A 20,631-nucleotide genomic window follows, 5' to 3' on the forward strand; every position below is an offset into this window, starting at 1 on the left:
GTTTACGATCCTTGGCTGAGCTAGTGGACGAGGCCGAGGGCTTAGAGGACGACCAGTTGGAGGAACGAAAAGGAACGCAACCTCGACTGGTTCCTGCCCTGGACAGGTTTCCTGGTTCAGGTTTGTGGCATGGAAGTACTCTTCCTGCCAAAAACCTCCTTAATAATTTCATCCAGTTGTTCACCGAATAGTCTGGTCCCAGCAAAAGGGAGCCCAGCAAGGAACTTCTTTAGAAGCATCTGCCTTCCACTCTCGAAGCCACAGGAGCCTGCGGATAGCGAGGGAATTAGCCGAGGCCACCGCAGTGCGGTGAGAGTCTCCAGCATGGCAGACATGGCATAGGATGAAAAGACTGAAGCCTGAAAGTTAAGGCAACCATTTCGGGCATAGAGTCCCTGGTAAGGGAATGCATCTCCTCTAGAGAAGCAGAGATGGCTTTGAGAGCCCGCACTGCTGCAAAAGATGGGGAGAACGAGGCCCCTGCCGCCTCTATACAGATTTGGCCAGAAGGTCAACCTGGCGGACAGTGGAATCCTTAAGAGAGGTGCCATCAGCCACTGATACAACTGTCCGGGCTGAGAGTCTAGACACCGGAGGGTCCACCTTTGGTGAATGAGCCTATTCCTTGACCACTTCTGGTGGAAAGGGAAAACGGTCATCAGAACCACGCTTTGGGAAGCGTTAGTCAGGCCAGGCCCTGGGCCTGGCCACAGTGGCCTGAAAACTGGAGTGGTTAAGGAACACACTCCTTGTTCTCTTAAGCAAGGTAAACTGGTGCTTTTTTGCCAGAGAGGGTTGCTCCTCTGATACTGGCGGATTGAGGTCCAGTACAGAATTAATGTACGCAATCAAAACACTAATATCTGCGTCACCCTCGGACAGATCAATGGGCGACATGGAGGTAGCGTCCGAGCCCCCAGTAAAAGGATCCTCCTCGTCCTGCGAGTCAGCTCGTGAATCAGAGCCGCGGGACGAGGAAGGAGAGGGGACCCTGCGTCTCCTTTGAGGAGGACGGGGTCTGAGACCAGAAGAAGAATCCTCTGTGGGCCTTGCTGAGCGAGCCGTAGCAGCAGAGGCGCCCTGAGAAGGGGGCTAATGCATGCTCAGCAGAGTCCGGGACAGCTGTCCCAAGGAGAGAAGGATTCTACCCAAGCCGGGGGTTCAGCCACCGGAGCCGGAGCAGCCGGAGGGACCACTGGGGATGAGACTCCAGGCTGAGGCACCACCATGTTAGAGCAGGAATCACAATGTGGTTATGTGCTCGGTACATGCAGTACGAGCCTACATGCAGTGCATATTGAGTGCAGCCTTACAGCCTTACTTCTCGTGTGAGACATGCTGCTGAAGTGGGGGCTCTGAGCCAGAATGACCCCCAGCAGAGTATATAAGCAGTATATATGCAGTATATAAGCAGGTCCACAACCGGAGGTTGTGGCTTGCCAGACCGTTTGACATTGTCTCTGTGCCCTCCAGATCCCACAGCCCGGACCCCCAGAGAGATGCTGCAGTCAGCGCTGATCGCTGTGCAGACATGGCATAAGAACGCTGAAAAAATGGCGCCGGAGCGAGGAGAGGGGGCGGGGCCTACTCTAAGAGCGGGATCCGGAGGGCCAAGGAGATATACAGGGGAGGGAATCTTTCCTCAGAGAGGAGTGTCTCTCCCCTGTGCCGAACAGCCGCTGGGCGGAGCCGCACTGTCCCTCTGCATGACTGACATGCAGGGGCAGTGAAATCGAAACTAGGCCTCAGGCGAAGCCGGGGCCTAGATTTAACAATGCGGCCGGCAAACAGGCACCATCGGCGCGGTTCTCGGGTGAAAACCAGAGAACCGGCCGGGAATGTCAGAATACATACACAGCACACTCTCCCCCACATTAAAGTACAAGGAACCCCCTGAAAATAACGTCTCAGATACTTAGCTTGTGAGACGCAGGGCCAGGTCCCTGAGGGATGAGTGCTCCGTCCGGTGGATCCTGAAAGGGCTGCGGATGGAGACCGGTCTCCTGCCAGGCAGGGAGAACCGTGCTGGCTCCCACTTCAAGCCAGAGCCCGAGGGATGGTGAAGGAGTGCGGTATGTAAGGCTCCAGCCCTAAAATCAACCTTAACAACACCGCCGACACAGTGGGGTGAGAAGGGACATGCCGGGAGTCCAGGGTTGGACCCGCTTTTCTTCAAACTCTTTTCCAAAAATCAAAATCAGATGAGAATGCATGTGTGGATGTGTGCCTCCTGAACACAAAGCATTGAACTGGCTATATTTGGTCATCCAGGGGGTGTATATGCTAGGAGGGAGGAGCTACACTTTTTAGTGTAGTACTTTGTGTGTCCTCCGGAGGCAGAAGCTATACACCCATGGTCTGGGTCTCCCATAAGGAACGATGAAGAAAGTGGGGGTGGGTCTTTGTCTCACTACAGAAAGTGGGGGAGGGTCTTTGTCTCTCTACAGTATGTGGGGGTGGGTCTTTGTCTCTCTACAGTAAGTGGGGGTGGGTCTTTGTCTCTCTACAGAAAGTGGGGGTGGGTCTTTGTCTCTCTACAGAAAGTGGGGGTGGGTCTTTGTCTCTCTACAGTAAGTGGGGGTGGGTCTTTGTCTCTCAACACTAAGTGGGAGTGGGTCTTTGTCTCTCTACAGTAAGTGAGGGCAGGTCTTTGTTTCTCTACAGTAAGTGGTGGTGGGTCTTGGTCTCTCTACAGTAAATGGGGGTGGGTCTTTGTCTCTCTACAGTAAGTGGGGGTGGGTCTTTGTCTCTCTACAGAAAGTGGGGGAGGGTCTTTGTCTCTCTACAGTATGTGGGGGTGGGTCTTTGTCTCTCTACAGTAAGTGGGGGTGGGTCTTTGTCTCTCTACAGTAAGTGGTGGTGGGTCTTTGTCTCTCTACAGTAAGTGGGGGTGGGTCTTTGTCTCTCTACAGTAAGTGGGGGTGGGTCTTTGTCTCTCAACACTAAGTGGGAGTGGGTCTTTGTCTCTCTACAGTAAGTGAGGGCAGGTCTTTGTTTCTCTACAGTAAGTGGTGGTGGGTCTTGGTCTCTCTACAGTAAGTGGGGGTGGGTCTTGGTCTCTCTACAGTAAGTGGGGGTGGGTCTTTGTCTCTCTACAGAAAGTGGTGGTGGGTCTTTGTCTCTCTACAGAAAGTGGGTGTGGGTCTTTGTCTCTCTACAGTAAGTGAGGGCAGGTCTTTGTTTCTCTACAGTAAGTGGTTGTGGGTCTTGGTCTCTCAACACTAAGTGGGGGTGGGTCTTTGTCTCTCTACAGTAAGTGGGGGTGGGTCTTTGTCTCTCAACACTAAGTGGGGGTGGGTCTTTGTCTCTCAACACTAAGTGGGGGTGGGTCTTTGTCTTTCTACAGTAAGTGGGGGCAGGTCTTTGTCTCTCTACAGTAAGTGGGGGTGGGTCTTTGTCTCTCTACAGTAAGTGGGATAATCTTTGTCATTCTACAGTAAGCGGGGCAGATTTTTTTCACTCTATACTCAATGGGGTTGAGTCTTTATCTCTCTACAGGAAACGGGGCAAGTTTTGGTCACTCTGCACTCAGTGGGGGGTGGGTCTTTTGTCTCTATTACTTCTCTCCTGCCTGTAATCTGCATAATGTCACAACAGAAAGGTGGGCTTTGAATAGGGAAGGCAAGCCATTGGCCAAGCAATACATGCTTGTAAGTGGGGATAAGAAAGTTTGAGATTCCAAAACTGGGTGGCAAGTTACAGAGTCTGGGCATTGTTGTGACAGGTCCTGGACATGTTAGACGACTTGTGGGGAATAAGGGCAGTAAGTCCATGCATATACACTGGTTTTAGGAGACTGGATAGAGACTAAAAGCAAAATGATAACAAAAATAATAACAATTTATAGTAAGCTCTTTAACGCCCTCTAGTGGTAGATGCAAACCACAAGAATTTTACTTTAAACTTTAAACAGTAGCTATTTTAAGCTTTTTTTTATATGTTCTCCTTTTGTTACATGTCCTGCATTTAGGTGTGGGGGAGTCTGGGTACAGGGACCCCCACCAATCACCAAACAAAGTGCTAAGCAAACAATAAGTAGTACAGCTGGTTGTGATAAGGGTATCAGCATGCTGATTGTGAGCGAACTTTATAAGTATTACTCCCTGTATACTTTTATTTATAATTGCTCATTGGATATTTCACAGTACAGTGTATCTAGAATTAAATAGGTGATATGGCTCTTGTAGGATTCTGCTGCCCTCTGCTGTTATCATGAGAATCACTCCATCTGATAACATAGAGGAGCCACCATCACCAGAGAATTCCTTATATCCAAACTGCACAGTCATATTCGCTGGCATCAATATACAGTATCATATACTTATGCACAGCTTATGATACAGCTCTACAATGCTTATATACAATAAGAAGATTATAGCACCTCCTAGACAATCAGCTGTAATTCGAATCGGAACCTGCCAGCGAGTGTTGCATTTTCCTACAGCACCCCCAGAGGTGACATCAAGCATTACACATTTTATCAATTAAAGCTAATCGATTAGGTTATTAAACAAACAGGATATTAAACTTGGGGTTATTTAGTTTGGAAAAACGAAGGCTTAGGGGGGATCTAATCACAATGTATAAATATATGAGGGGACAGTACAGAGACCTTTCCAAAGATCTTTTTACACCTAGGCCTGCGACTGGAACACGGGGGCATCCGCTACGTCTCGAGGAAAGAAGGTTTAATCATAATCACAGACGAGGATTCTTTACTGTACGAGCAGTGAGACTATGAACTCTCTGCCGCATGCTGTTGTAATGAGTGATTCACTACTAACATTTAAGCAGAGCCTGGATGCCTTTCTTGAAAAATATAATATTACCAGTTATGTATATTAGATTTTATGACAGGGTATTGATCCAGGGAACTAGTCTGATTGCCGTATGTGGAGTCAGGAAGGAATTTTTTTCCCCATTGGAGCTTGTTTGCCACATTGGGGTTTTTTTTGCCTTCCTCTGGATCAACATGTTAGGCTACGGGTTGAACTAGATGGACTTAGGCGGGCTTTGCACGTTGCGACATCGCAAGCCGATGCTGCGATGTCGCACGCGATAGTTCCCGCCCCGTCGCAGGTACGATATCGTGTGATAGCTGGCGTAGCGAAAATTATCGCTACGGCAGCTTCACATGCACTCACCTGCCCTGCGACCGTCGCTCTGGCCGGCGACCCGCCTCCTTCCTAAGGGGGCGGGTCGTGCGGCATCATAGCGACGTCACATGGCAGGCGGCCAATAGCGGCGGAGGGGCGGAGATGAGCAGGATGTAAACATCCCGCCCACCTCTGTCCTTCCGCATAGCCGCCAGCGGCAGGTAAGGAGATGTTCCTCGCTCCTGCGGCTTCATACACAGTGATGTGTGCTGCCGCAGGAACGAGGAACAACATCGTACCTGTCGCGGCACCGGCATTATAGAAATGTCGGTGAATGCAACGATGATACGATAACGACGTTTTTGCGCTCGTTCATCGTATCATCTAGCATTTACACAGTATGATGTCGAAAGTGACGCCGGATGTGCGTCACTTTCGATTTGACCCCACCGACATCGCACCTGCGGTGTCGCAACATGCAAAGCCGCCCTTAGAGTCTCCCTTCAACCTTAAAAACTATGATACTATGATACTATAATATTCGATCAGTAAAAAAATACTCAGAAAACCCCTTTAAATCAGAACTAAATTTTAAAATGCTTTTCTAAACATAAATTGGACATCTCTACAATTATTGCTTCTATTACATGTGACCGACGTGAGCTGAACTTAACTTGACATTTCTCCCCTTTATATGGAACATAGCCGTCATTATAAGAGGTCTCTGTATATACTACACAGTCATGAATGTATCCAAAGGAGAGTCTCTCTGTAGTGAACTAATTCTCTATTTAAAGACTTGCTAATAATTAGTAATATTTGTACCTGGTATAAATGCCGCTGTTCTCCTGAATCCGGAGATGTTTTTCTTTTGTTTCTGCGCCTCTCCGTTCCTGAGATATGGCTCTTTATTCCCTGTATACATATCTGGCATTTTTTGGCTAAATGGGCGTGGTCCTGAAAAATAAACCACAGAGGAGTTGAAGGCCACGCCCACTTACATAATTTTACATACAGGGAATAAAGGGCAATATCTCAAGAATGGAGAGGAGCAGAAACAAAAGAAAAACATCACCGGATTCAGGAGAACAGCGGCTTTTACACCAGGTAAAAAATGACAAATTTATGGCAAGTGACAGGTTCCCTTTAACAGGAGGATTCTTAGATATTATTTAAAGTAGATGGCAATTTGTGAGCCTGGAAATGATCTGCTAATGAATATCATAGAGTAGTGGTCACCAAGCTGTGGCAAAACTACAACTGCCATCATGTCCATACAATTATGGCTGTTGGGATAATGGGAGTCCTAGTTTCACAACAGCGGAAGAGCCACAAGTTGGATACCACTGCCTTTTAGATTTTATAAGGCGTTAGCGGCTTTTTACCTCTGTTCCAGGGCAAAACTCTGATCAGCGAGTTCATTTTCGTCCCTCATACTTTACACTGCAGGTGTGATTGTTCAGATCACTAGGAAGCACTGGAATTTTAACTTTAACCAGGATTTGATCATAATTATCTATAAGCAAAATAAAATTACTTTAAGGAGGGGGATTGGAGATAAAAAATGGTGTCACTGCTACTTATTCTAGCATGGACTAAAAAAATGTAATTTAATAATTTGCTTTAAGCAATGTCCACTTTTGGATTTCTACAAATAGGCCTGTCACCTATATTTACTGACCTCTGAGCCTTCGAGCCCAGGCCTTTGGTATACGGCACTGTGGCGTGTCCATTTTATGACAGATGGGTCATCGAAGAGTCCTCTGTTTCTTGGTCGTTATAAATATTTACTTCAAGTTCTTCAACGTTCAACTCTCAAGGACAGAGGAGCGATGGAAGAGGAATTTCACAAGCCTCCGATGAATGTTTCATCCTCTAATAAAGTTTCAGAAAGTCTGGGAAAAGTTCTGACTCCTTCTCCACAAAGGACACAAGCAGATATGACTTACTGAAAGTCTCGATATAATTAGTGGTGGGAACGTTAATGGGAAAACATTTGACCTTGGGTATTATTCAAGTCTATAGAACATGACCAGACCACCGTCTCGAAAGCTCAAGGTAATATAGTGATGGAACCAAAGCTGGAGATCACGGAATATCAAGAACTTATCAAGAAAGGCGGCAAAGGATCCCGGACAAACGAGGGCGGCTCTTCTAAGACGAAAGGAAAAGGCATCATCAGGTAATGATCACGCCTGACCCTGGGCAAAGATGATCTAAGAAGGTCAGAACTTTGATCTACCCCCCACCTCCAGCATGTTGCTCAGGTGCATGGTAGCTAGTTGAGTTGCTACAATCTTCCATTGTGGCCGTTATGATAATTAAGTCTCTAACTGTAGCCCCATAACCTAATATTGTCCCTATTGTGGCCCCATATCCTAATAATATCCCCCATTGTGGCCCAATGCCCTGATGTTCCACTTTCTATCCCCATACCCTAACAGTATCTCCCATTGTGCCCGCATACCCTTAAAATGTCCCCCATTATGTCCTCATACCCTAGTAATGTCCACAATTGTGATCTATACCCCCAAATGTCCCCCCATTGTGGCCTCATACCATAATAAAGATCCCCACTGGGGCCTCATCATAGCCTAATAATATCCTAAATTGTGGTTTCATACCTTAATAATGTCCCCATTATGTTCCCATTCCCTAATAATGTTCCTCAGTATGGTCCCATACCTTAATAATGTCCCCCATTATGGTCCCATACCTTAAAAAAGTCCCCCATTATGGTCTCATACTTTAATAATCTCCCTCATTATGGTCCCATACTTTAATAATGTCAACCATTATAGTCCCATACCTTAATAATATCCCCATTATGGTCCCATACTTTAATAATGTCTCCCATTATGGTCCAAAACCTTAATAATGTCACCCATTATGGTCCCATACCTTAATAATATCCCCCATTATGGTCCCATACTTTAATAATGTCCCCCATTATCCCATTATGGTCCCATACCTTAATAATGTCCCACATTATGGTCCCATACCTTAATCATATCCCCCATTATGGTCCCATACTTTAATAATCTCCCCCATTATGGTCCCATACCTTAATCATATCCCCCATTATGGTCCCATACTTTAATAATCTCCCCCATTATGGTCCCATACCTTAATCATATCCCCCATTATGGTCCCATACTTTAATAATCTCCCCCATTATGGTCCCATACCTTAATCATATCCCCCATTATGGTCCCATACTTTAATGATGTCCCCCATTATGGTCCCATACCATAATAATGTCCCCCATTATGTTCCCATATCTTAATAATGTCCCCCATTATGGTCCCATACCTTAATTATGTGCCTCATTATGTTCCCATATCTTAATAATGTCCCCCATTATGTTCCCATATCTTAATAATGTCCCCCATTATGTTCCTATACCTTAATATTTCCAATTGTAGCCCCAAACCATAATAAAGTCCCCCATTATGGCCTCATACCCCAATAATATCCCCAATTGTGGTGGTCTCATACAGTAATAATGTTTCCCATTGTGGACTCTATACTATAAAATCTCCTTCATTGTGTTCCCATATTCAAATAATGCCCCAATTGTGGCCCTATGCCCTATTAATGTCTCCCATTATGGCCCCCATACATTATTTTCTTACAATGGACGTATGCCATTGGAACATTCAGCATTGCATTGGACACGTGTGCAGGATAAGGCAGACATTGGGTGTGACAATTGCAAATTGCTTAATTTTGGGGAAATAGTTACCCAATTGTTATGATCAGTTTTTATACAAGACCAAAATGTGACCCTGGTCACACGGAGTAGTATTGGGCTTCGTAGGTTTCCATCAGCACCGATGGGTTTGGTTATACTTAGCACTATTGGCCCAATTTGGGACTATAAAAGCATTTTTTGCTTATATTGAATTAGTTACCTGAATATCAAGAAAACAAAATTTGTATCAAATTTTTAATTCTGGCAAATATGAATTTTTGGGGTATTTGATTCACACACTAGATTGCCGTCTCATGGCTTGGGAAGAGGTTAAGATAATAAAAATCACAATACTCACTCATCCTTATGGCACCTCGGTGGTTCCCCTGTCCTCCATGTTGGTCTCCGATACTTCCAGTGTTTCCTTCCAGCACTGAGACCTCATGTGGTCAATGGGGTGGAGTGACGCCCACCATTGGCATTGGTATATGCGTCATGACCCAAACAAGGCCAACGGAAGAACCAAAATCCGGCACGGAGGACGGGGAGCTAAGCCAGGTAAAGGGTGGGTATAAATGTCTTTTCGCAATGTTGTATTGGACCGAATCTAGTCTACTTGTCAAATTGAGTAAATATTCTCGAAATTAATTTCTAAATTACTATTTAAACCTGCTTCATTGAGATAGTATGGATGTATACTCTTCCGAAAGCAATTACTCATGATTCTTCATGCAGGTGGCATGGAGCCGTCTCAACCAACCTACTAAACCAAAAAGTCCTCGTCCCCAATGAAGAGCTATCCAGTGACAGCGATTCGGGATCCTCCATGACCCGAGAGCACAAAAAAAAAAGTCTGGGGCAAAAGATGAAGATTTTTATGGGAAAAGTACTCACCACCAGAATAAAGGAAGCCAAGCCTGTAACCGTCCTGCGAGCTGCGTCTTCTAGGAATCTGTCACCGGCGATGTCCCACCAACAGCATCACCTTCCGAAAATGATTCAACACCTCGCACTCCCACGGGAAAGCGTCAAGGGGTCAAGAAGGAGGATCTCACGAGCTGGTAAGAAGGTCAATCACTTGTGCAAATCTCATTGAGGTTGTGTCGGCTACATCTGTCCAGCTGGGACATACGTGTAAACTGAGCACACAGAACAAATTCCTCCTCATTTCCAGGAAAACTCACAGAATCCTGGGAACGCCGATGGAATCAGATTTAAGGAATTGTTTTTAGATGCCCTTAAAACCGGCAACCTAATCTGGCACCTCAGGCACTCGCTTAATTTTTTACTTTGCACCATCTTTGATAAATCGTCCCCTGTTTTCTCCAGTGATCCAGCACTAGATGTTGTTTTTTTATTTGTGCGTTTGTTTTTTTCGCCATAACTCTTACTTTTATTTTTCCTTTCAACATATTAGTATGGAAGGTTTTTTATTATTATTATTATTATTATTATTATTATTTATTTATTTTTTTCAATTTTTGGCACGACGAGTAGTAGTTTTATATGACACCATTCATTTTATCATCTAACATACTTAATAAAAATTGTAAATGGTGGGGAAAAAAATTAAATTCCGCCAATTGTTTATATAACCTTCAGTAAAAAAAAAACAAAAAAAACAACTGGAAACAAGTCAGGATGATTATGGCAATTTCAAGTAACTTTTGTTTTCCAAAGTCTGATTATTTTTTTTTAACTATTACTATATATATGGATTACTAGTTTAAAAAAAAATCAGATCTTTGAAAAAGAAATTGTTTGTGTGGTCATTTTAGGCTAAGTTCATATGTCCTGGAATCACCCATCAGAATGGATCCAGCAGCGATCCATTCCGCAAATGCAACTATTTTGTCTGTTTTGAAAATAATGATCCATTTTTTTTAACATTGGAGTCTATGGAAAACAGATCTGTTAACATTGCTATTTATCTTCCATTTTATTGCATTTGTAAAGTATCATTTTTTTTTTTACTGGATCAGTTTGAAATGGAGATAAATAGCAATCGGGTAATGGATCCGTTCTCCATAGACGCCAATGTTAAAAAAACAGATCCTGCAAAAATCTATTTTTGTCAAAATAGACATAAAAAGTTGTGTTTGCACAATGGATTACTGCTGGATCCGTTTTAACGGATGATCACGGAACATTTGCTCTAGAATATAAAGCCACTGTCATTTCATAACTTGCACCCTTAAAGGCCAATTCATAATTTGCATTTTATGTGGGGGGGTTTTAACTTTTTTTTTAGTTTCATGAAATTTTTTGCACTAAATTTATTAAAATGGTTCATGAAAGAAGGGAATTTTGTTTACTTACCGTAAATTCCTTTTCTTCTAGCTCCAATTGGGAGACCCAGACAATTGGGGTGTATAGCTTCTGCCTCCGGAGGCAACACAAAGTATTACACTTAAAAGTGTAAAGCCCCTCCCCTTCTGCCTATACACCCCCCGTGCATCACGGGCTTCTCAGTTTTGGTGCAAAAGCAAGAAGGAGGAAAAGTTATAAATTGGTTTAAAGTAAATTCAATCCGAAGGAATTTCGGAGAACTGAAACCATTCAACATGAACAACATGTGTACACAAAGAACAACAGCCCGAAGGGAACAGGGGCGGGTGCTGGGTCTCCCAATTGGAGCTAGAAGAAAAGGAATTTACGGTAAGTAAACAAAATTCCCTTCTTCTTTGTCGCTCCATTGGGAGACCCAGACAATTGGGACGTCCAAAAGCAGTCCCTGGGTGGGTAAAATAATACCTCGTAATAGAGCCGTAAAACGGCCGTTTCCTACAGGTGGGCAACCGCCGCCTGAAGGACTTGTCTACCTAGGCTGGCATCCGCCGAAGCATAGGTATGCACCTGATAGTGTTTCGTGAAAGTGTGCAGGCTCGACCAGGTAGCCGCCTGACACACCTGCTGAGCCGTAGCCTGGTGCCGCAAAGCCCAGGACGCACCCACGGCTCTGGTAGAATGGGCTTTCAGCCCTGAGGGAACCGGAAGCCCAGAAGATCGGTAAGCTTCGAGAATTGGTTCCTTGATCCACCGAGCCAGGGTTGATTTGGAAGCTTGTGACCCTTTACGCTGGCCAGCGACAAGGACAAAGAGTGCATCCGAGCGGCGCAGGGGCGCCGTACGAGAAATGTAGAGTCTGAGTGCTCTCACCAGATCTAACGAGTGCAAATCCTTTTCACACTGATGAACTGGATGAGGACAAAAAGAGGGTAAGGAGATATCCTGATTGAGATGAAAAGGGGATACCACCTTAGGGAGAAATTCCGGAACCGGACGCAGAACCACCTTGTCCTGGTGAAACACCAGGAAAGGGGCTTTGCATGACAGCGCCGCCAGCTCAGACACTCTCCGAAGTGATGTGACTGCTACTAGGAAGGCCACTTTCTGCGAAAGGCGTGAGAGAGAAACATCCCTCATTGGCTCGAAAGGTGGTTTCTGAAGAGCCATCAGCACCCTGTTCAGATCCCAGGGTTCTAACGGCCGCTTGTAAGGAGGGACTATGTGACAAACCCCCTGCAGGAACGTGCGTACCTGTGGAAGTCTGGCCAGGCGCTTCTGAAAAAACACAGAGCGCTGAGACTTGTCCCTTAAGAGAGCCGAGCGACAACCCTTTTTCCAATCCGGATTGAAGGAAGGAAAGAAAAGTGGGCAAGGCAAATGGCCAGGGAGAAAAACCCTGATCAGAGCACCAAGATAGGAATATCCTCCACGTCCTGTGGTAGATCTTGGCGGACGTTGGTTTCCTAGCCTGTCTCATAGTGGCAATGACCTCTTGAGATAACCCTGAAGACGCTAGGATCCAGGACTCAATGGCCACACAGTCAGGTTGAGGGCCGCAGAATTCAGATGGAAAAACGGCCCTTGAGACAGCAAGTCTGGTCGGTCTGGTAGTGCCCACGGTTGGCCCACCGTGAGATGCCACAGATCCGGGTACCACGACCTCCTCGGCCAGTCTGGAGCGACGAGGATGGCGCGGCGGCAGTCGGACCTGATCTTGCGTAACACTCTGGGCAACAGTGCCAGAGGAGGAAACACATAAGGGAGTTGAAACTGCGACCAATCCTGAACTAAGGCGTCTGCCGCCAGAGCTCTGTGATCTTGAAACCGTGCCATGAATGTTGGGACCTTGTTGTTGTGCCGGGACGCCATTAGGTCGACGTCCGGCATCCCCCAGCGGCAACAGATCTCCTGAAACACGTCCGGATGAAGGGACCATTCCCCTGCGTCCATGCCCTGGCGACTGAGAAAGTCTGCTTCCCAGTTTTCTACGCCCGGGATGTGAACTGCGGATATGGTGGAGGCCGTGGCTTCCACCCACATCAGAATCCGCCTGACTTCCTGGAAGGCTTGCCGACTGCGTGTTCCCCCTTGGTGGTTGATGTATGCCACCGCTGTGGAGTTGTCCGACTGAATTCGGATCTGCTTGCCTTCCAGCCACGGCTGGAACGCTTTTAGGGCAAGATACACTGCCCTTATCTCCAGAACATTGATCTGAAGGGAGGACTCTGTCGGAGTCCAGGTTCCCTGAGCCCTGTGGTGGAGAAAGACCGCTCCCCACCCTGACAGGCTCGCGTCCGTCGTGACCACAGCCCATGATGGGGGAAGGAAGGATTTCCCCTTCGACAGAGAAGTGGGGAGAAGCCACCACTGAAGGGAAGCCTTGGCTGCCCGTGAAAGGGAGACGTTCCTGTCGAGGGACATCGACTTTCTGTCCCATTTGCGGAGAAAGTCCCATTGAAGTGGACGCAGATGAAACTGCGCAAAAGGAACTGCCTCCATTGCTGCTACCATCTTCCCTAGGAAGTGCATGAGGCGCCTCAGGGGGTGCGACTGGCCTTGAAGGAGAGATTGCACCCCTGTCCGTAGTGAACGCTGTTTGTCCAGCGGAAGCTTCACTATCGCTGGAAGAGTATGAAACTCCATGCCAAGATATGTCAATGATTGGGCCGGTGTCAGATTTGACTTTGGAAAATTGATGATCCACCCGAAACTCTGGAGAGTCTCCAGAGCAATGTTCAGGCTGTGTTGGCATGCCACTTGAGAGGGTGCCTTGACCAGCAGGTCGTCTAAGTAAGGGATCACCGAGTGTCCCTGAGAGTGTAGGACTGCTACCACTGCTGCCATGACCTTGGTGAAGACCCGTGGGGCTGTCGCCAGGCCGAAAGGCAGTGCCACGAACTGAAGGTGTTCGTCCCCTATGGCGAAACTCAGGAAGCGCTGATGCACTGGTGCAATCGGTACGTGGAGATAAGCATCTTTGATGCCGATTGATGCCAGGAAGTCTCCTTGGGACATTGAGGCAATGACGGAGCGGAGCGATTCCATCCGGAACCGCCTGGTTTTTACGTGTTTGTTGAGCAGTTTTAGATCCAGAACAGGACGGAAGGATCCGTCCTTTTTCGGTACCACAAACAAGTTGGAGTAAAAACCGTGACCCTGTTGCTGAAGAGGAACAGGGATCACCACTCCTTCCGCCTTCAGAGTGCACACCGCCTGAAGAAGAGCATCGGCTCTCTCGGGGGGCGGAGATGTTCTGAAAAATCGAGTCGGAGGACGAGAGCTGAACTCTATCCTGTAACCGTGGGATAGAATGTCTCTCACCCATCGGTCTTTTACGTGTGGCAGCCAGGCGTCGCAAAAGCGGGAAAGCCTGCCACCGACCGAGGATGCGGTGTGAGGAGGCCGAAAGTCATGAGGAGGCCGCCTTGGGAGCGGTTCCTCCGGCGGTCTTTTTAGGACGTGACTTAGACCGCCATGCATCGGAGTTCCTCTGATCCTTTTGAGGCCTTTTGGACGAGGAGAACTGAGACCTTCCCGCGGGCCGAAAGGACCGAAACCTCGATTGTACCTTCCGTGGTTGAGGTCTGTTTGGTTTGGACTGGGGTAAGGAAGAGTCCTTTCCCTTGGATTGTTTAATGATTTCATCCAATCGTTCACCAAACAGGCGGTCGCCAGAAAATGGCAAACCGGTTAAGAACTTTTTGGAAGCGGAGTCTGCCTTCCATTCACGTAACCACATGGCCCTGCGGACTGCCACCGAATTGGCGGATGCTACCGCTGTACGGCTCGTAGAGTCCAGGACCGCATTAATGGCGTAGGACGCAAACGCCGACGCCTGAGAGGTTAAGGACACCACTTGCGGAGCAGATGTACGTGTGACTGCATTAATCTGCGCATGACAAGCTGAGATAGCTTGGAGTGCCCATACGGCTGCGAATGCTGGAGCAAAAGACGCGCCGATAGCTTCATAGATGGATTTCAACCAGAGCTCCATCTGTCTGTCAGTGGCATCTTTGAGTGAAGCCCCATCTTCCACTGCAACTATGGATCTAGCCGCCAGTCTGGAGATTGGAGGATCCACCTTGGGACACTGAGTCCAGCCCTTGACCACGTCAGGGGGGAAGGGATAACGTGTATCCTTAAGGCGCTTGGAAAAACGCTTATCTGGACAAGCTCTGTGTTTCTGGACTGCCTCTCTGAAGTCAGAGTGATCCAGAAACATACTCAATGGACGCTTGGGAAACCTGAAACGGAATTTCTCCTGCTGAGAAGCTGACTCCTCAATTGTAGGAGCTGGTGGAGAAATATCCAACACCTGATTGATGGTTGCTATAAGGTCATTCACTATGGCGTCACCATCAGGTGTATCCAGGTTAAGCGCGGTCTCAGGATCAGAATCCTGATCTGCTACCTCCGCTTCATCATCCAGAGAGTCCTCCTGCTGAGACCCTGAACAGTGTGATGAAGTCGAGGGAATTTCCCAGCGAGCTCGCTTAAGCGGCCTGGGACTGCGGTCCATGTCAGAGACCTCACCCTGGGACTCATGGGTCACCCCAGGAGCACTCTGCAGCTCCAATTGAGGGGGGCCTGGGGTCAATGATTGAACAGTGCCCGGGGCCTGAGTTACCGGTCTGGACTGTAAGGCTTCTAGTATCCTAGCAGACCATTTATCCATAGTCTCAGACAGTTTGTCAGCAAATACTGCAAACTCCGTCCCTGTCACCTGGACAGTGGTAGCAGGTGGTTCCACCTGGGCCACCAGTAGCAGAGGCTCCGGCTGAGTAAGTGCCACAGGGGCCGAGCATTGCACACAATGAGGGTCAGTGGAACCTGCCGGTAGTATAGCCGCACATGAGGTACAGGTTGCAAAGTAAGCCTGTGCTTTGGCACCCTTGCTATTTGCGGACGACATGCTGTTGTCTCCTCTGAGTACAATCCAGGAGGGTATATAGCCAAAAATCAACAGTGCGACAGTATAGTGTAAATGTATAGCATATAAGCATATATATATATGTACACTCCGGCACTCAGTGGGGCCAGCACCTCAGGTGCTGCTTACCGACCGCTCAAAGCAGTTGTGTGATCACCAGAATCCCTGCCTGGGCCTCCCAGAGCCTGTTGTCTCTCCTCTCCAGCGTCAGAAGTGCTGACAGGAATGGCTGCCGGCGTTCTGTGGAGAGGAGGGGGCCGTGGGCGTGCCCTAGAAAGTGCGGGAATCTGGAGCCCCACTGTGCTGAATGAGGGGGGAGGAGGATACAAAGTATGCTCCAGCCCTCAGCGCTGACGTCCTGTGCAGCGTCCCTCCCTTCCCCTGACTGACAGGCCTGGGGGCGGGAATATGCGATACTAGGCCGCAAAAGCCGGGGACTAAAGTTATAAGCGCGGCCGGCATATAAGCGCGGCCGGCGCGGTAGTCCCCGGCGCACTAACACACCCAGCAGTGCTGCAGTGTATATGGCACCAGCGCTCCATGCGCGGTCCCCACGGGGACACAGAGTACCTCACAGCGTGGCCTGCGCGGTAGTCCCCGGCGCACTAACACACCCAGCAGTGCTGCAGTGTATATGGCACCAGCGCTCCATGCGCGGTCCCCACGGGGACACAGAGTACCTCATAGTAGCAGGGCCTTGTCCCTGACGATACTCGGCTCCTGTCCAGCAGATTCCCCAGGGGCTGCGGAGGGAGCACGGCCTCAGTGCCTGGAGACCGATTAGGATCCCACTTCACCCAGAGCCCATTAAGGGATGGGGAAGGAAAACAGCATGTGGCTCCTGCTTATGTACCCGCAATGGGTACCTCAACCTTAACAGCACCGCCGACCAGAGTGGGGTGAGAAGGGAGCATGCTGGGGGCCCTATATGGGCCCTCTTTTCTTCCATCCGACATAGTCAGCAGCTGCTGCTGACTAAGATGTGGAGCTATGCGTGCATGTGTGCCTCCTTCGCACAAAGCATAAAAACTGAGAAGCCCGTGATGCACGGGGGGTGTATAGGCAGAAGGGGAGGGGCTTTACACTTTTAAGTGTAATACTTTGTGTGGCCTCCGGAGGCAGAAGCTATACACCCCAATTGTCTGGGTCTCCCAATGGAGCGACAAAGAAATAAAACACGCTCTTTACTCTTTGACCTCATTTTCATGCAGAAAGTTGCAAGGTCTTCCAAAATGTTGCAAAATTTGCAAGGAAAAAAAGAACATATAGTTGAAACCAGAAGTTTCCATTTACTCTCTATACAGACACATCTGCAGGTTTTCCCTCTGCTCTCTATACAGACACATCTGCAGGTTTTCCCTCTGCTCTCTATACAGACACATCTGCAGGTTTTTCCTCCACTCTCTATACAGACATCTGTAGGTTTTTCCCTCCGCTCTCTATAAAGACACATCTGCAGGTTTTTCCCTCCGTTCTCTATATAGACAAATCTGCAGGTTTTCCCTCCGCTCTCTATACAGACGCATCTGCAGGTTTTTTCCTCCGCTCTCTATACAGATGCATCTGCAGGTTTTCCCTCCGCTCTCTATCTTGTCTTTACACATCTGCAGGTTTTTCCCTCCGTTCTCTATACAGACAAATCTGCAGGTTTTCCCTCCGCTCTCTATAAAGACACATCTGCAGGTTTTCCCTCCGCTCTCTATAAAGACACATCTGCAGGTTTTCCCTACGCTCTCTATACAGACACATCTGCAGGTTTTTCCCTCCGTTCTCTATATAGACAAATATGCAGGTTTTCCCTCCGCTCTCTATACAGACACATCTGCAGGTTTTCCCTCCGTTCTCTATACAGACAAATCTGCAGGTTTTCCCTCCGCTCTCTATACAGACACATCTGCAGGTTTTTCCCTCCACTCTCTATACAGACGCATCTGCAGGTTTTTCCCTCCACTCTCTATAAAGACACATCTGCAGGTTTTTCCCTCCGTTCTCTATACAGACAAATCTGCAGGTTTTCCCTCCGCTCTCTATACAGACGCATCTGCAGGTTTTTCCCTCCGCTCGCTATAAAGACACATCTTCAGGTTTTTCCCTCCGTTCTCTATACAGACACATCTGCAGGTTTTTCCCTCCGCTCTCTATACAGACGCATCTGCAGGTTTTTCCCTCCGCTCTCTATAAAGACATATCTGCAGGTTTCTCCTCCGTTCTCTATACAGACAAATCTGCAGGTTTTCCCTCCGCTCTCGCTTCCCTCTGCTCTCTCTCCGGTTTTTCTCACTATCTGACATGAAATCAGAATAAACCTGTCTTGTTTTAGGTCAATTAGGAACCAAAATAATTTCTATTTGCCGAATGCCAGAATAATCAGTAAGGCTGCTTTCACACTCGCATTCAGTGCAATCCGCCGCTATGGAGAATAGTGCAGTCCGTTAATGCACTGCGCTACTCTCCATAGACTTGTATTGACGACACACTGTTAGGCTAAGTTCACACTTCCGTTGTTTTCAATCCGTCAGGTCCGTCAGCAACGGATCAGTTGTTTTTTAGATGTCAACTGATGCAACTGATGTGTTTTTCACAGGATTCCTTTCACAGGAATCCTGTGAAAAAACGTATCAGTTGCGTCCGTTACATCCGCTGTGCGTCCGTTTTTTGACGGATCAGTCATGATCCGTTTGTGTTTGGGACAGCCCAGTGGGCGTGCCAAACATGCTGGGCATGCTCAGTAGAGCATGACGGAATCCAGCGCTGGATTCCGTCGTAAGACGGATTACGACGGAATCCATTGCAAGTGTGACGGATGGCGACGGATTCCTGCACCGAAAAACATTACATTCTGCGTTGCTCCCCGCCCAGCAGTCAGTCAAAAAACGACGGACCGCGACGCAGCGGACGCAACGCAGGGTCATCAGTCGCAATCCGCCACTAATGCAAGTCTATGGGACACAACGGAATCCGCTAAATGGATTCCGTTGTTTACCATAGCAGCGGATTTCGACTGATACATTTTAGCGGAAATGTGAACTTAGCCTAACACAAGTGTCTGCGTTGCATCCGCTGGACGACGCTGAGTCGTTATTTTGATGCAGCGTCAGGCGGAGGGAACGCTACATGTAGTGTTTTTTGGGTCATTAAAAAAATGCACCTTGACGGATTCTGTTAGAATCAGCCAAGGTGTCTAATGATTGTGTATGGTGGCGAATTCCGTCACGTTCTACTGAGCATGCTCAGCATGTCCAGCAGAACGATCTAAATCGTTTCTCTCTCTCTGTCCATGTTGGTCTCACCCTCTCTCATACTCACTGATCACCACCGCTGGGCTGCACAGCTGTCACGCTGGTCCGGCGGCTTCTCCTGCTTTTGAAAATGCCGGACGCTCATTAATCCATCTCGTATTCCCTGCTTCCCCCGCCTACCGGCGCCTATGATTGGTTGCAGTCAGACAAGCTCCCACGCTGAGTGACAGCTGTCTCAATGCAACCAATCACAGCCACCGGTGGGCGGGTCTATCTAGTGCAGTACAAAAAATAAATAATTTTTTAAAAAAAAGCGTGCGGTCCCCCCCCCCCAATTTTGATACCAGCCAAGATAAAGCCAAACAGCTGAAGCCTGGTATTCTCAGGATGGGGAGCCCCACGTTATGGGGAGCCCCCCAGCCTAAAAATATCAGCTAGCAGCCTCCCGGAATTGCCGCATCCATTAGATGTGACAGACCCGGGACTCTATCCGGCTCATCCCGAATTGCCCTGGTGCAGTGGCAATCGGAGTAATAAGGAGTTAATGGCAGCAGCCCATAGCTGCCACTAAGTCCTAGGTTAATCATGGCAGGCGTCTCCCCGAGATACCTTCCATGATTAACCTGTAAGATAAAGAAAATAAGCACATACACCCAAAAAATCCTTTATTTGGAATAAAAGACAAAAAAACACCCTCTTTCACCACTTTATTAATCTCCAAATACCCCTCCAGGTCTGGCGTAATCCACACGATGTCCCACGACACATCCAGCTTTGCTACATGAAGCTGACAGGAGCGGACGTAGAACACGACCGCTCTCTATCAGCTCCACACAGCAACTGAAGTGAGACGCGTGATCAGCTGTGCCCTCATTCAGGTGACCCGCAGCCACCGCTCTCAGGTGGAGGACTTCAGCTGTGGCCGCGGGTCACCTGAGTGACGGCACCGCTGATTGTGCGGCTCACCGCGGTCACTTAGGGGATTTGCGGTCACCTATCTCTCTCCTCCCGACCGCAAATCTCCTTTACTGGCAAAACTTTAAAAAAAAAAAATAACGAAAAAAAACAAAACGCAAAACGTTCTGTCACAGGAATCCATTACCTTTATTAGCACTCTATTTGCAACGCATCCGTCACGTGCGTCACAGAATGCACTGTGGCAGATGCCTCACAACGCAAGTGTGAAAGCAGCCTAAGGCTATGTGCGCACTAGACCGTTTTTCCCGCGGATTTACCCGCGGATTTGCCCCGGAAATTTCTTGAGAAATGTCTGCAATCTTTGTGCAGACATTTCCCATGAAATTCAATGAGAAAAAAAAATAGCTGTGCGCACTGTGCGGATTTTTCTCAAGAAAATTTCTTGAGAAAATTTTCTCGAGAAAC

At 47.9% G+C, this 20,631-nt stretch overlaps 1 protein-coding gene across 1 annotated transcript in view; it reads left to right on the forward strand.

Moving 5' to 3' along the window:
• The first annotated feature begins 7,165 nt into the window (after window positions 1-7,165).
• C8H3orf49 (chromosome 8 C3orf49 homolog) overlaps window positions 7,166-20,631 on the forward strand; it is a 40,230-nt gene continuing 26,764 nt past the window's right edge. The window contains exons 1-2 of the mRNA XM_075320687.1: window positions 7,166-7,278; window positions 9,526-9,851. Of these exons, the coding sequence (XP_075176802.1) occupies window positions 7,166-7,278; window positions 9,526-9,851 (439 nt within the window). The remainder of the gene's footprint in view (window positions 7,279-9,525; window positions 9,852-20,631) is intronic.

Source organism: Anomaloglossus baeobatrachus, chromosome 8 (assembly GCF_048569485.1).
Source record: "Anomaloglossus baeobatrachus isolate aAnoBae1 chromosome 8, aAnoBae1.hap1, whole genome shotgun sequence".
Classification (NCBI taxonomy): Eukaryota; Metazoa; Chordata; class Amphibia; order Anura; family Aromobatidae; genus Anomaloglossus; species Anomaloglossus baeobatrachus.